A 12,532-nucleotide genomic window follows, 5' to 3' on the forward strand; every position below is an offset into this window, starting at 1 on the left:
TTGCATCACAAAAGCGTGTTTATGAAGTTATAGTTAAGCCAGCAGTTGAGATCTATTGTAATAATGCATTTCCTAATTGGTCAAGAATATCATTTTCTTAGCCATCAAACTTTGTTTACTGTAATTTATTATTTTATTAGATAAACATTATTTTTAGTGGTGATGCACTGCTTTCATCAAAGGATTGTTATTATTTAAATGCATGACTTAACATGCCTTCTGATATTGTTCATAGTGTTCTTGATGGTTATAATGGAATTGTGATGGCTTATGGTCAAACTAGAATAGGTAAAACTTTTACTCTTGGACAATTGGGGGAGGAAGATACCTCTGATCGTGGTATCATGGTTTGTTCCATGGAGGACATCTTAGCTGACATATCTCTAGGAATTGATTTTGTCACTGTCTCATATCTGCAGGTTGCTTACTTTTATGCGTGTATTACTATATTTTACATCATGTGCATTGTTTGTCATACTTCTTGCATCGTGTATATAGTTATTAATGTTGTGCCCTATTTGGTTTGATTGTGCTAGTGTTCTCTGTTTTATCATTTTTCCAGGCTAATTTTATTTTTTTGCTGAAATGTCTCCTCCAAATTGTGTAGCTTTACATGGAGGCTCTCCAGGACTTTCTTAATCCAGCAAATGATAATATTCCTATCGTGGAAGATCCAAAAACTGGTGATGTGTCTTTGTCGGGAGATACTTCAGTGGAAATCAAGGACCAACCAAGTTTTTTAGAGCTGCTAAGAGTAGGGGAAACTCATCGAATTGCTGCCAACACAAAGTTGAATACTGAATCTTCTCATAGTCACGCTATACTAACGGTAAAATAATGAACTGTGTATTGTTTACATTTTAATTATTCTTACCAGTCACAAGCCAAGATATCTAATTAGGCTTTTTTTCATTTCATAAAAATAATATCCTATCTTGATGAAATTATTTATTCTCACACAGGTACATGTTAAGAGGTTTGTTGTGGACTGTGAAGATGTTGTTTCTACTAAAAATAATGATGCCTCTCACTTGACTAAACCTTCAAAACCAATTTTTCGAAAGAGCAAGTTGGAAAGAGCAAGTTGGTTGTGGTAGATTTGGCAAGATCAGAGCATATCCATAAGTCAAGTATATACTGAAATTGAACTTAAGATTTGTGCATGTGTGCACCTGTGCACAAAAATATGCATGCATATTAATATTGACCTTTGCCTCTAAATTTTTTTCCCCGCCAAGAAGTGAAGAGTACATGCTAGAAAAAGCTAAATCTATCAATCTTTCACTTAGTGCACTGGCAAAATGTATTAATGCTCTAGCAGAAAACAATTCTCATGTTCCATTTCGTGATTCAAAGCTTACTAGATTGCTCAGAGATTCATTTGGAGGTAAGAAACTTCAATCAATTTGTCAGATATTATGCTATTAGTCGTTTGTACTTCAACATCGTGTATGAAATACGAGAATAAGATGTGATTTGTGGTTTAGGAAACTAGTTTTTGCATTCTTATATAATACATTTACAATGTCATTCTCTGAGTCTCTACATTCTTTGTTATTATTCTCTTGGGATGTTTTTTTTTTTGTTTACTGAAACATGCAACGGTTTCGGTTACGTCATTCTACATTTGTGTTTTATGTTTTCTAAGCATTCACAGGAACAATAAGGGCTTCATTGATTGTTACTATTAGCCTATCTCCATATCATCAAGGAGAGACTTCTAATACCATATTGTTTGGTCAAAAGGTCAGTTTTCTTTTACCATGAATGTCTGTATTTTATGTATAATTTCTATTCATACAATATGCTAGTTATAAAACCATTATTGAGATTGCACCTAACACCTGAAGTTTTTTGAAGAGTTATGTAATGAACCTGCCACCTGACAATACTCATGGAAGGGCTAAGTCAACAAAAGAGAGAGAAAAGGAGAAGTCAATTACAAATGGTCCAAGAAATACGAGTGTGAGGAAAGGCAGTAGAGTGTGCTTGGCCAATAGCAGGCTAAGGGATTTTGTGTGAAAAATTGGTTATTAAAAGGGAAAGGTAATCATTGCGAGGGGGATTATGGGTAAACTGTGATTTTCTCTCTCTTCCTCTACATATTCCCTCTGTTTCATCATTATTTGTCTTTTCTGCTATTGTTCATATTAGAATTGTACTAGTCTTCTCAACTACATTAGCTGGAGTGGAATATGCATTTGCCACAACAATAACACAATGCAATTTTATTTCCATTTTCCTTTATCGCATTACATACGTTAGAAGTTAGTTGTTGTTGTTGATTTGGTGTCAAATCCTCTATGACCACACGGAGCACACCACCTATCTCTTAATGCTATGAAGGGATTTTAGGGTGTTGGCACTCTCTGGTTTATTGGTCATATCATTTTAGTGCAAATTTTTGTTGGTGGTGGCAATTGTGAATCATTCCTACAACTGCAAAGTTCCTCAAGTTATTAATTGAACACGAGCCTCATTTTAGTGTCTTGGTTGGAAATGGCTTGATGTAGCTCCATGTGGAGCTTGTAGGCCTTGTATCTTCTTCATCAACGGAGTCCTTTGATTGTTGAAGATCAATGGCAGCAGAATGGAGAAGGAAGAAAGATGATTGGAGACACCACTTCAAGGAGAAGATGAGTCAAGAACAAGCTCACCACCATAGGAAGCCATGGATAAGAGCTTGAAGGTAGGAGAAGATGAGTGGAGGGAGAAAGAGAGAAGGAGCACGAAATTTTGTGCCTCAAATGAGGTCTGAACTTTGAAGTGTAATTCTAAAATGATCAAAGTTCAAAAAATGCACATACATGGCCTCTATTTATAGCCTAAGTGTCACACAAAATTGGAGGAAAATTTGAATTTCTATTCAAGTTTCACTTGAATTTGTGGAGCCAAATTTTGAAGCCAAAATTTCACTAATTATGATTAGCGAATTTTAGTTATGGTTCAGCCCACTAATCTAAGATCAAGTCCAAGATTCTCCACTAAGTGTGCTTAGGTTTCATGAGGCATATAAAGCATGAAGGACATGCACAAAGTGTGACTATATGATGTGGCAATGGGGTGTAGCAAGCAAATACTCTCCTCCCCCTCTACAATTTAATTGGATTGGGCTTCTCCCAATTCAATTAAATTTATTTTCCAACACACACATCAAATATTCACTTAATGCATGTGAAATTACAAAATTACCCCATACAAAAACTAGTCTAGGTGCCCTAAAATACAAGGGCTGAAAAATCCTACATTTCTAGGGTACCCTAAATACAAGGCCCAAAAATAATGAAACCTTAATCTAATATGTAAAAAGATAAGTGGGCTTATACTTAGACCATTGGCCCAAAATCTACCCTAAGGCTCATGAGAACCCTAGAGCCTTCTCTTGCATCTCTGGCCCAATCTTCTTGGAGTCTTCTATCCAATGCCCTTGGGGGTAGGATTGCATCATTCCCTCCCCCTTGAAAAGGATTTGACCTCAAATCCAGAGGTTCTTAAAACTCAGGGATTCTTTCCTCAACACCTGTAAAAAGAATAAAAACATATGTATTAGTGATGTTGGGTATGTTAGAGTAGGGTAAGGACTAAAAATCCCTTTCCTGACCATCTTCCCATGAGAGAACATAGTTCCTCACCAACTCAATGAGTGGTGCTACAAGTTGATGTGCCATTATTTTCTCCTATTTCTTAACCCTTTTTGCACCATTTTAAATACTGATTAGTCTTAATTGTCAAATTTATTAGGCAGTTTTATTATTTGGGCCCATTCAGCTAATTTGATGTTTTTAATCTAATTTTAGGAATTAATGAAGCATTGGGATTGAATCTAGAATTGGGCTTGGGCTTGACCAGAATTGGGCTTAGATTTGAAGAGGGCAGACTAATTTATTCTATAAAATTAGATCTTATCTTATCTTATCTAGATATTATTTAGATTTGATCTCATCTAGATATTATTTCATCTAGATCTTATCTTATCTAGATTTGATTTGATTTTACTTATGGGCTTGGATTTAAAACAGATTTGTAAGCTTGGGGGCTGAAAAACTATATAACAACACCAAGGTTCTAGTTTAGCTCTCTCTCCTTTCTCTCATCTATTTTTCGTTTTTAGTTTTAGTCTATCTTCTCTTTCTCTTTTAATTTCGTTTTTTACAATTCTTGTTCAGACTTTTAGTTTTATCAAAAAATTTCATTCTCTATTTGATTAATGGAAGGCTATGTCGACGACGTTGTTTTCTCTTGAGGATCAAGCACAGTTCTCTTTGAGGTTCTATTATTACTGTTAAATTTTGTTAAGTTTTTCCTCTTCACTAATTACTTTGAATTTGTTGCTATTAATTCATGCATGCTTAGTGCTTGATTAATTGTCTCTATTCTTAATTTACGTTCATGCTTAATGATCGTTTATGAGTAATTGGTGTGTGTGATGCTTAATCACATAATGAATGCTTTATGTTAAATTTCGCTTACTAATTTAATTTAGGGTTGGATTAAGTGGTTGAACTGATAAAGGAAATTCTCGCAACCTAGGATAAGAGACTTGCTTGTGAATCAAGAGGAAGCAATGTATTTTAATTCTGATAATTTCTAATTCAATTTTACTCGTTGTTTAATTTACAAAAGCAAACAACCCCCCCCCCCCCTAATTTGTTACCATTTCCTACTATCTGTTATGAACATTTAGTGTATCATTGCTCGTTGGGAAACGACCTAGGATCACTTCCTAGTTACTACATTTTAATATTTATTTGATTCGGGTACAGCCTCGATCACAAGTATAGAAAAATATGGAACACACATTTTATAAAAGTTTGTTAAGTCATTGAAGCTCCAAATTTCCCTTATATTTGGTGGAGTAGGCCACTTAGAAGTGACGTTTATTCTCTTAGGGTCCATGGGAAGCCCTTGATCACTATTTAAAAAGTTAAGGAAAGTAATGAAATAAAACATACATTTTTCTTTATTTTCATGTTGATTATTCCTACAAAATATTACGACAAACCTAAGGTGTCCCATATGAGCACCTAGGTTTGTATTGAAACAAAAAATAAGAACAAACCTACCTAATGAGTCCCTATGTACATAGATCATGAAGATGTTGGATGCATGAGTGATTTTACAAAAGAGGGTTGCACCACTCAACACATTCATCATACCACCTATCATAGGGATTTGGTGTCTCATAATACCTATTTGGGGCACCAACAAAGCACAAGGATTTAAGCTCTTATGAACCAAACCCTCATCTAACAACTCCTTTACTTGAGGAATAACCTCAAGCTCAAGAGGTATGGCGATGCTAAGGGATGTTTCCCTTGATAGGAGAAGGTAGAAAGATTGTTTAAGAAGTGCTCTTTTGATATCACATTTATTGCAAAATGATTTTCCTTCTTAACAATCTTCTTGGAGGAATTCTTTTCCTCTTTTTCCTTCCCCTTGGCCATTGAAGACAAGGCCTTACTATCCTTCTTTTTCTTTTGGTTTTCTAGTTTTTCTTCCTCATCTCTCTTATCTTTCATAGTTAGTTGATCTTTGGCCACCTGTGAAAGTGTTTGAGGATGCAACACAAATTTAGTGCCAAGATGGGTGAGGGTAATCTCATTAGTTAGGCCATTGTAAACGATCTTCCTATCAAATTGACATGGCCTTCCTAAAAGAATATGCCCTGCCTCCATGGGAACTATATCACAATTAACTTCATCCTTATATGTCCCAATGGAGAAAGGTACCTTCACTTGTTGGTTAACTATTATTTCCCCTTGTTCATTGAGCCATTGAAATTTATAAGGTTTTGGGTGGGGAATGATAGTGAGGATCAACTTGGAAACTAATCTTGTGCTACAACAATTGCAACAAGATCCACTATCCACAATGAGAGAACAAGTTTTATCTAAAATTTTGCATCTTGTATGAAAGATGTTCTCTCTTTGGGATTGAGATAGATCACAAGATTGACCTCCAAGGAGCCTTCTAACCATTAGGAGGTCACCTTCTTCATGGGGGTAGACTTCCTCACTAGACTCTTTACCCCTTACTTCATCTTCACTTCCACTAGATGAAGGGGAAGCAGTAGTCTCCTCTAGACTACTATAAATGTCTTGACCCCTCATAATCATGGTTTTCTTTGTGGGGCATTGAGAGGGAATGTGACCTCTCCCAAGACATTTGAAGCATTTAATGTTGCTAGTCCTTTCTTGGGAACTTGTCTTAGGGGTGAATTTCTCTATGGTCTTACCCTTATCTTCCTTGGGTTTTGTGGGTGCAGCCTCCAAAATTCCTTGGGCTTGGTCCTTCCTTGGATAAGAGTGAAAGCCATAAGATTTAGAAGAAGGATTTCTTTTAAGTTGTTGCTCCACTCTTATACAAAGGTAGACTAGCTCATCTAGGTCCCTATATGGAAGGAGTTCAACCTTATCCCTCACTTCCATATTAAGCCCACTAAGGAACCTAGCTATGCTTGTTCTTTCCTCCTCCCTAAGTCCAGCTCTTAAAAGTAGTAGTTCCATTTGTTGTCTATATTCTTCAACACTCATACTCCCTTGTCTAAGCCTTTGGAGTTTGTCCATAAGCTCTCTTTCATAGTAGGAGGGAATGTGCCTCTTCCTAAGGGCACTCTTAAGATCATTCCAATACTCTACTAGAGGATCCCCATGAATCCTTCGTTCCCTAATAAGGGAAGTCCACCAATAGAGGGCATACCATTGAAAGCTAAGGGTAGCAAATGGAACTTTTCTCTCTTCGCTAATATGATGGCAAGCAAAGAGTTGTTCAACCTTCATTTCCCAATCTAAGTAGGCCTCAACATTATCTTTTCCATGGAAATATGGGATGCTAATGTTAACCTCTTGAGGCCTTCTATCCTTTTCTTTTCTTTGGGAATGATGTTTAGTATGTGAACTATGGCGCCCTCTATAATAGTCGCTAAGTTCTTCACTTAAACTCTTGCAAGAGTCATGACTACTATAGGAGGCATGGTTTTCTCTTTTCATTTCTTTCATTATTTTCCTTCCTTCTTCCTTTCTTATTTGTTCTCTCTCATCTTGATTTATTTCTACCCTCTCTTTTCCTTTTTCTTTCTTTCTAGTTTTTTTTCCATAACTTGAGGGAACTCAATTCATGTAAGATTCTAGATAGAGGGTCCTTATGACTAGTACCCTCGCCATTAACACTAGATGAATGATGACTCATGTTGGTTCCAAAGTTGTGGTTCTTTCTTGTTGGGGGTTTGAAAAAAAGGTAAAAGCTAGGGTTCCAAAAGAACTCAAGATAAGCGTGATAAGCAAGAAGAAAGTATTATGCAATAACAAGATAAACTAGGTGTGACTAGCAAAGAAAATAAGCTATGAAAGTAAGCAAGAAATTAAAGTGAAAGAAATGTAAACTAGGCAGTTCCTAAGAGTGTTTGGATGACCTCATTTAAGGTTCCCAACAAAACACTCACTATCCTAAGGAAAAATTGCCTAAAATTATTACACATAAATGGAAGTAGGGTGACCTATTGGAGGCTCCCAACTTACTTCCAATGAAAGGCCTTCTTGTTACAAAATTTGAAAGCAATGAAGGTAAGTAAATTGTCAATTACAAAATTACAAAAAGGTCCTATATTTTGGTGGTTGTTCTCTCTTTGGTGATTCACTCAATTTGGAGTGCTTCTTAGTCCAATAGCTCTTAAGGTGGTTGACCCTTTGCTTCTTGACACAAATTCTTAAAGGGATGGCATCAATCCTCCTTTGCAATTCCCTATATGGCAACTCACAAACAAGGAAACAAAGAGACAAGCAATAACCAAAGACAAAAAAAGAAGAAATGAAAGCTAAACCAATAGAGTTTTATCAAGACAAATTTTCAAGGATTATTCAACAATTAAAGCAATGACAAGCACATAAAAGCAAGCTAGGACTCAAAGAAAAACCTAGAATGGCTCTAGAGTAAAGTAGAAAAACTAAAAAAAAGACTCAAAAAACCTCTAGTTTTGGCACTTGTTTTCACACTAATTTTCAATTGAAATTTCAGAACTAAGATTGGTATAAAATAGGCACCAAGTATAGAATAAATTTCGAGCCAAAACAACAAGCACACTTCCCTTTCACTTTTTTTTTTCTGAACACTGATTTTTCTGCCAACTTGTGTGATTTTTCGTATTTTTTCCGTTTATCCAAATCACTTGGTTCTTTTTTTTATAATTTTGTTCCATATGTATAGAAAATTCAGTAAAACTTTCAGCTCAAAATGCTTAGTGACCAGTTCCCAGTAATTTATACACGTTCGTATGTTCAAGCTGCCAGCACCAACGATTTCAACCTAGAAATCAAGTGTAGTGTTTATGTTGCTTAAGGCTTGGATAGTTACAATTTATGTTTGCTTATGCTCAATTATCTTGAATAACACAATTAAAGAGAGCTTAATACTTATTTTGATTCACAAATCCAGCCACAACTCAGCACTACAACTCAATTTCTTCATAAGCATCATATAGGAAACTTAGAAAACAAAACAAAGTTCAACAACAAGACTACTTCTAGGAATTGATTTAGAACATGTTATGAACTAAATAAGATACATGAATTGGACTCAAAATTCAAAAGATAGGCTAAGAATGACAAGAATACATCAACAAATGTATCTAGAATTCAATCAACAAAATCAAAACCCAACTCAAACTTAGAACGTGACAATTATTATGACTAAACATGACTCTAAGACAACATGGAATAAGTGATTTACACTTAGATTTTTGTGTTTTTTTTTCTAATCAATATTTTGGAAGAAAATTTAGATCTAAAGGTTTAGCACAAAAAGATTATGACTGAAAAATGATAGAACCTAAAATCAACACAAAAAAATGATTTAAGAGTAGATCTATAAAATTTGAACCATAGAAATGCAAGAACAAGTGTAGATCTAAGATTTAATCGTTTTATTTTTTTTGAATCTACTCTAAACAGCACCAAACCACAAAACTGGAGGATATACATGGAGAATAAGATGAAGAACAAGTAATTAAAGTGAACTAACCGAACAAAAAGATAGAGGAAGCAAAAGAACATCACCTAGACGAAGATGCTCTGATATCACATGATGTAGCTCCATGTGGAGCTTGTAGGCCTTGGATCTTCTTCATCAATGGAGTCCTTTTCTTCTTGAAGATCAATGGCAGCAGAATGGAGAAGGAAGAAAGATGATTGGAGATGCCACTTCAAGGAGAAGATGAGTCAAGAATAAGCTCACCACCATAGGAAGCCATGGATAAGAGCTTGAAGGTAGGAGAAGATGAGTGGAGGGAGAAGGAGAGAAGGAACACAAAATTTTGTGCCTCAAGTGAGGTCTGGACTTTGAAGTGTAATTCTCAAATGATAAAAGTTCAAAAAATGCACACACATGACCTCTATTTATAGCCTAAGTGTCACACATAATTGGAGGGAAATTTGAATTTCTATTCAAATTTCACTTGAATTTGAAATTGAATTTGTGGAGCCAAATTTTGGAGCCAAAATTTCACTAACTATGATTAGTGAATTTTAGTTATGGTTCAGCCCACTAATCCAAGATCAAGTCCAAGATTCTCCACTAAGTGTGCTTAGGTGTCATGAGGCATGTAAAGCATGAAGGAGATGCACAAAGTTCGCTATATAATGTGGCAATGGGGTGTAGCAAGAAAATGCTCACCTTCCCCTCTAAAATTTAATTGGATTGGACTTCTCCCAATTCAATTAAATTTATTTTCCAACACACACATCAAATATTCATTTAGTGCATGTGAAATTACAAAACTACCTCTGATACAAAAACTAGTCTAGGTTCCCTAAAATACAAGGGCTGAAAAATTCTACATTTCTAGGGTACCCTACCTACATTATGGAGCCCTAAATACAAGGCCCAAAAATAATGAAACCTTAATCTAATATGTACAAAGATAAGTGGACTCATACTTAGCCCATGGGCCCGAAATCTACCTTAAGGCTTATGAGAACCTTAGGGCCTTCTTTTGCATCTCTAGCCCAATCTTCTTGGAGTCTTCTATCCAATTCCCTTGGGGGGTAGGATTGCATCTTGGCTAGATAATGGAAACTGAAGGATGGGTTAAATAGTTGATAGTGGACATTCAGGGACTAAAGTTGTTGGTTCCTCTGTATTTGCTACTTGTTTCGAGAGCTGACCTTATTTTGGGATCACCTTGGTTAGCTGCTCTCGGTCCCTATGTTGCTGATTATATAGCCTTGACACTCAAATTTTTCCACCACAGGAAATTTCTTACATTGTAGGGAGAGGTTTCCAGTACTCTTACTCAAGCTCACCTTCACCAACTTCAATGGTTACATGCTACTAGTGCCATTTCTAACAGTTTTGTTGTTCACTTGATGCAACATGATGGTCTTGATGACAAACTCACTGAGTTGCTTGTGGATATTGCTCCTGAGATAGCGACCTTGTTGCATACTTATAGCATGGTTTTTCAAACGCCTATGGGTTTGCCTCCTACTAGGGATCAGAACCATGCCATTCCCTTCCACCTGAATGCAAAGCCTGTTAATGTAAGTCCATATTGGTACCCACATTGTCAAAATGAGAACATTGAAAAAATGGTACATGAGATGCTAGACCAAGGCATCATTCAACCAAGCACTAGCCCTTTTTCATCACCTATTGTCTTGGTTAAGAAGAAGGATGGCAAGTGGAGGTTTTGTACTGATTATCGAGCTTTAAATGCTATCACTATCAAGGATAGTTTTCCTATGCCCACAGTTGATGAATTATTGGATGAACTTTTTGGTGCTAAGTATTTTCTAAGTTGGATCTTAGATCGGGCTATCATCAAATTTTGGTCCAGCATGATGATCGATATAAGACTACTTTTAGGACTCATCATGGCCATTATGAGTGGCTTGTTATGCCATTTGGACTCACAAATGCACTAACTACCTTTCAATGTTTAATTAACACTATTTTTCAAAAGGAGTTAAGAAAATTTGTGCTTGTTTTTTTTTATGATATACTAGTCTATAGCCTTTCCTGGTCCATTTATTTGTGTCGTTTAGGGTTCGTCTTATAGACACTACAACGACATGTCTTATTTGCTCGACTCACTAAGTGTTCATTTGGATTACTTGAGGTGGAATACCTTGGTCATAAAGTCTTTGGGGCTGGAGTAACAATGGATGTTGGGAAGGTACAAGCAGTGTTAGATGGGTCGAAGTCTGCCAATGTCAAATAGTTAAAGGGTTTCCTGGGGTTGACTAGTTACTATTGAAGATTTATCAAAGCTTATGCTACAGTAGCGAGGCCACTAACTGTTTGTTAAAAAAAGAGGCATTCTATTGGATTGATGCCACTGAGCAAGCCTTCATCAAACTTAAACAGGCCATTACATTAGCCCTGTATTGGCACTACCCGACTTTACTCAGCCTTTTGTGTTAGAAATAGATGCATCTGGGATTGGAGTAGGGGTTGTGTTGAGTCAGAATGGCCACCCAATTGCATACTTCTCCAAGAAATTGATCCCTAAAATGCAAAAAAAAATAAAATTGCTTACACCAGGGAATTGTTCGCTATAATAATAACATTGGCTAAATTCAGGCATTATCTGTTGGGCCAGAAATTTGTCATAAAAACATATTAGAAAAGTTTGAAAAGTCTCTTGGATAAATCACTACAAACTCCTAAACAACAATCATGGTTGCATAAATTCATTGGTTATGATTTTTGAATTGAATACACGCCAAGGAAGGATAATGTCGCAACTGATGCTCTCTCTCGAGTGTTCTTTATGGCCTAGCCAGAACCATAGTTTCAATTGATTGATAAATTGAAGAGAGAAGTGCTTCATGATAAACAAACACATGTAATCATGAACGAGTGTCAAAATGTTCAGCCACTGGATTCTCAGTATAATGTCAAGGATGGGTTATTATATTGGAAGGGGAGATTGGTGTTACCTTCCAAAAGCCCTCTTATTTAACACGTGATAAGCAAGTTTCATAGCTCTCCTATTAGGGGTCATGCTGGAATTGCTGGAACAATGGCTAGAATTTTTGCCCAATTTTACTAGCCTAAACTCAGACAAGATGTGAAGGAGTTTGTCCGAACTTGCACCACTTGTCAGCAAGCCAAGTATGAGCATGTCTTACCTACTGGTTTATTGCAGCCATTACCCATTCCTAACCAGGTACGGGAGCATATCACTATGGATTTTATCACTGGATTGCCTAACTCTAGTGGATTTACTATTATTATGGTTGTGATTGATAGATTGACAAAGTATAGTCATTTTGTTTCAATGAAGTATGATTACACTAGTAAGACTGTGGTTGAAGCTTTTATGTGCCATATAGTTAAGTTACACAGTGTTCCCAAGTTCCTTATCTCGGATAGAGATAAGGTGTTCACCAGTAATTTTTGCCAACAACTATTCAAAATATAAGGGACTACCTTAGCTATGAGCTCTGCTTATCACCCTCAAACGGATGGATAATTGGAGGCTCTTAATAAGTGCTTGGAAATGTATTTGCGGTGTTTTACTCTTGATAATCTAAAG

At 36.2% G+C, this 12,532-nt stretch overlaps 1 protein-coding gene across 1 annotated transcript; it reads left to right on the top strand.

Annotated features, from left to right (window-relative positions):
- The first annotated feature begins 212 nt into the window (after positions 1 to 212).
- On the top strand, positions 213 to 12,261 carry LOC102659698 (kinesin-like protein KIN-UB). Its single transcript, XM_006598413.1, has 7 exons — positions 213 to 419; positions 608 to 829; positions 963 to 1,083; positions 1,658 to 1,746; positions 10,263 to 10,532; positions 12,047 to 12,163; positions 12,247 to 12,261. The coding sequence occupies exons 1-7, from the start codon at positions 213 to 215 to the stop codon at positions 12,259 to 12,261; spliced, it is 1,041 nt and encodes a 346-aa protein (XP_006598476.1).
- Positions 12,262 to 12,532: the final 271 nt, after the last annotated feature.

The sequence above is a fragment of the Glycine max genome, chromosome 15, assembly GCF_000004515.6.
Source record: "Glycine max cultivar Williams 82 chromosome 15, Glycine_max_v4.0, whole genome shotgun sequence".
NCBI classification, from domain to species: domain Eukaryota; kingdom Viridiplantae; phylum Streptophyta; class Magnoliopsida; order Fabales; family Fabaceae; genus Glycine; species Glycine max.

Coding starts and splice junctions, on each gene's coding strand:
- LOC102659698 (XM_006598413.1), top strand. CDS start 213: ATGCCTTCTGATATTGTTCATAGTGTTCTTGATGGTTATAATGGAATT. Junction 830..962: donor ATAGTCACGCTATACTAACG/GTAAAATAATGA, acceptor ATTCTCACACAG/GTACATGTTAAGAGGTTTGT. Junction 1,747..10,262: donor CCATATTGTTTGGTCAAAAG/GTCAGTTTTCTT, acceptor CTTACATTGTAG/GGAGAGGTTTCCAGTACTCT.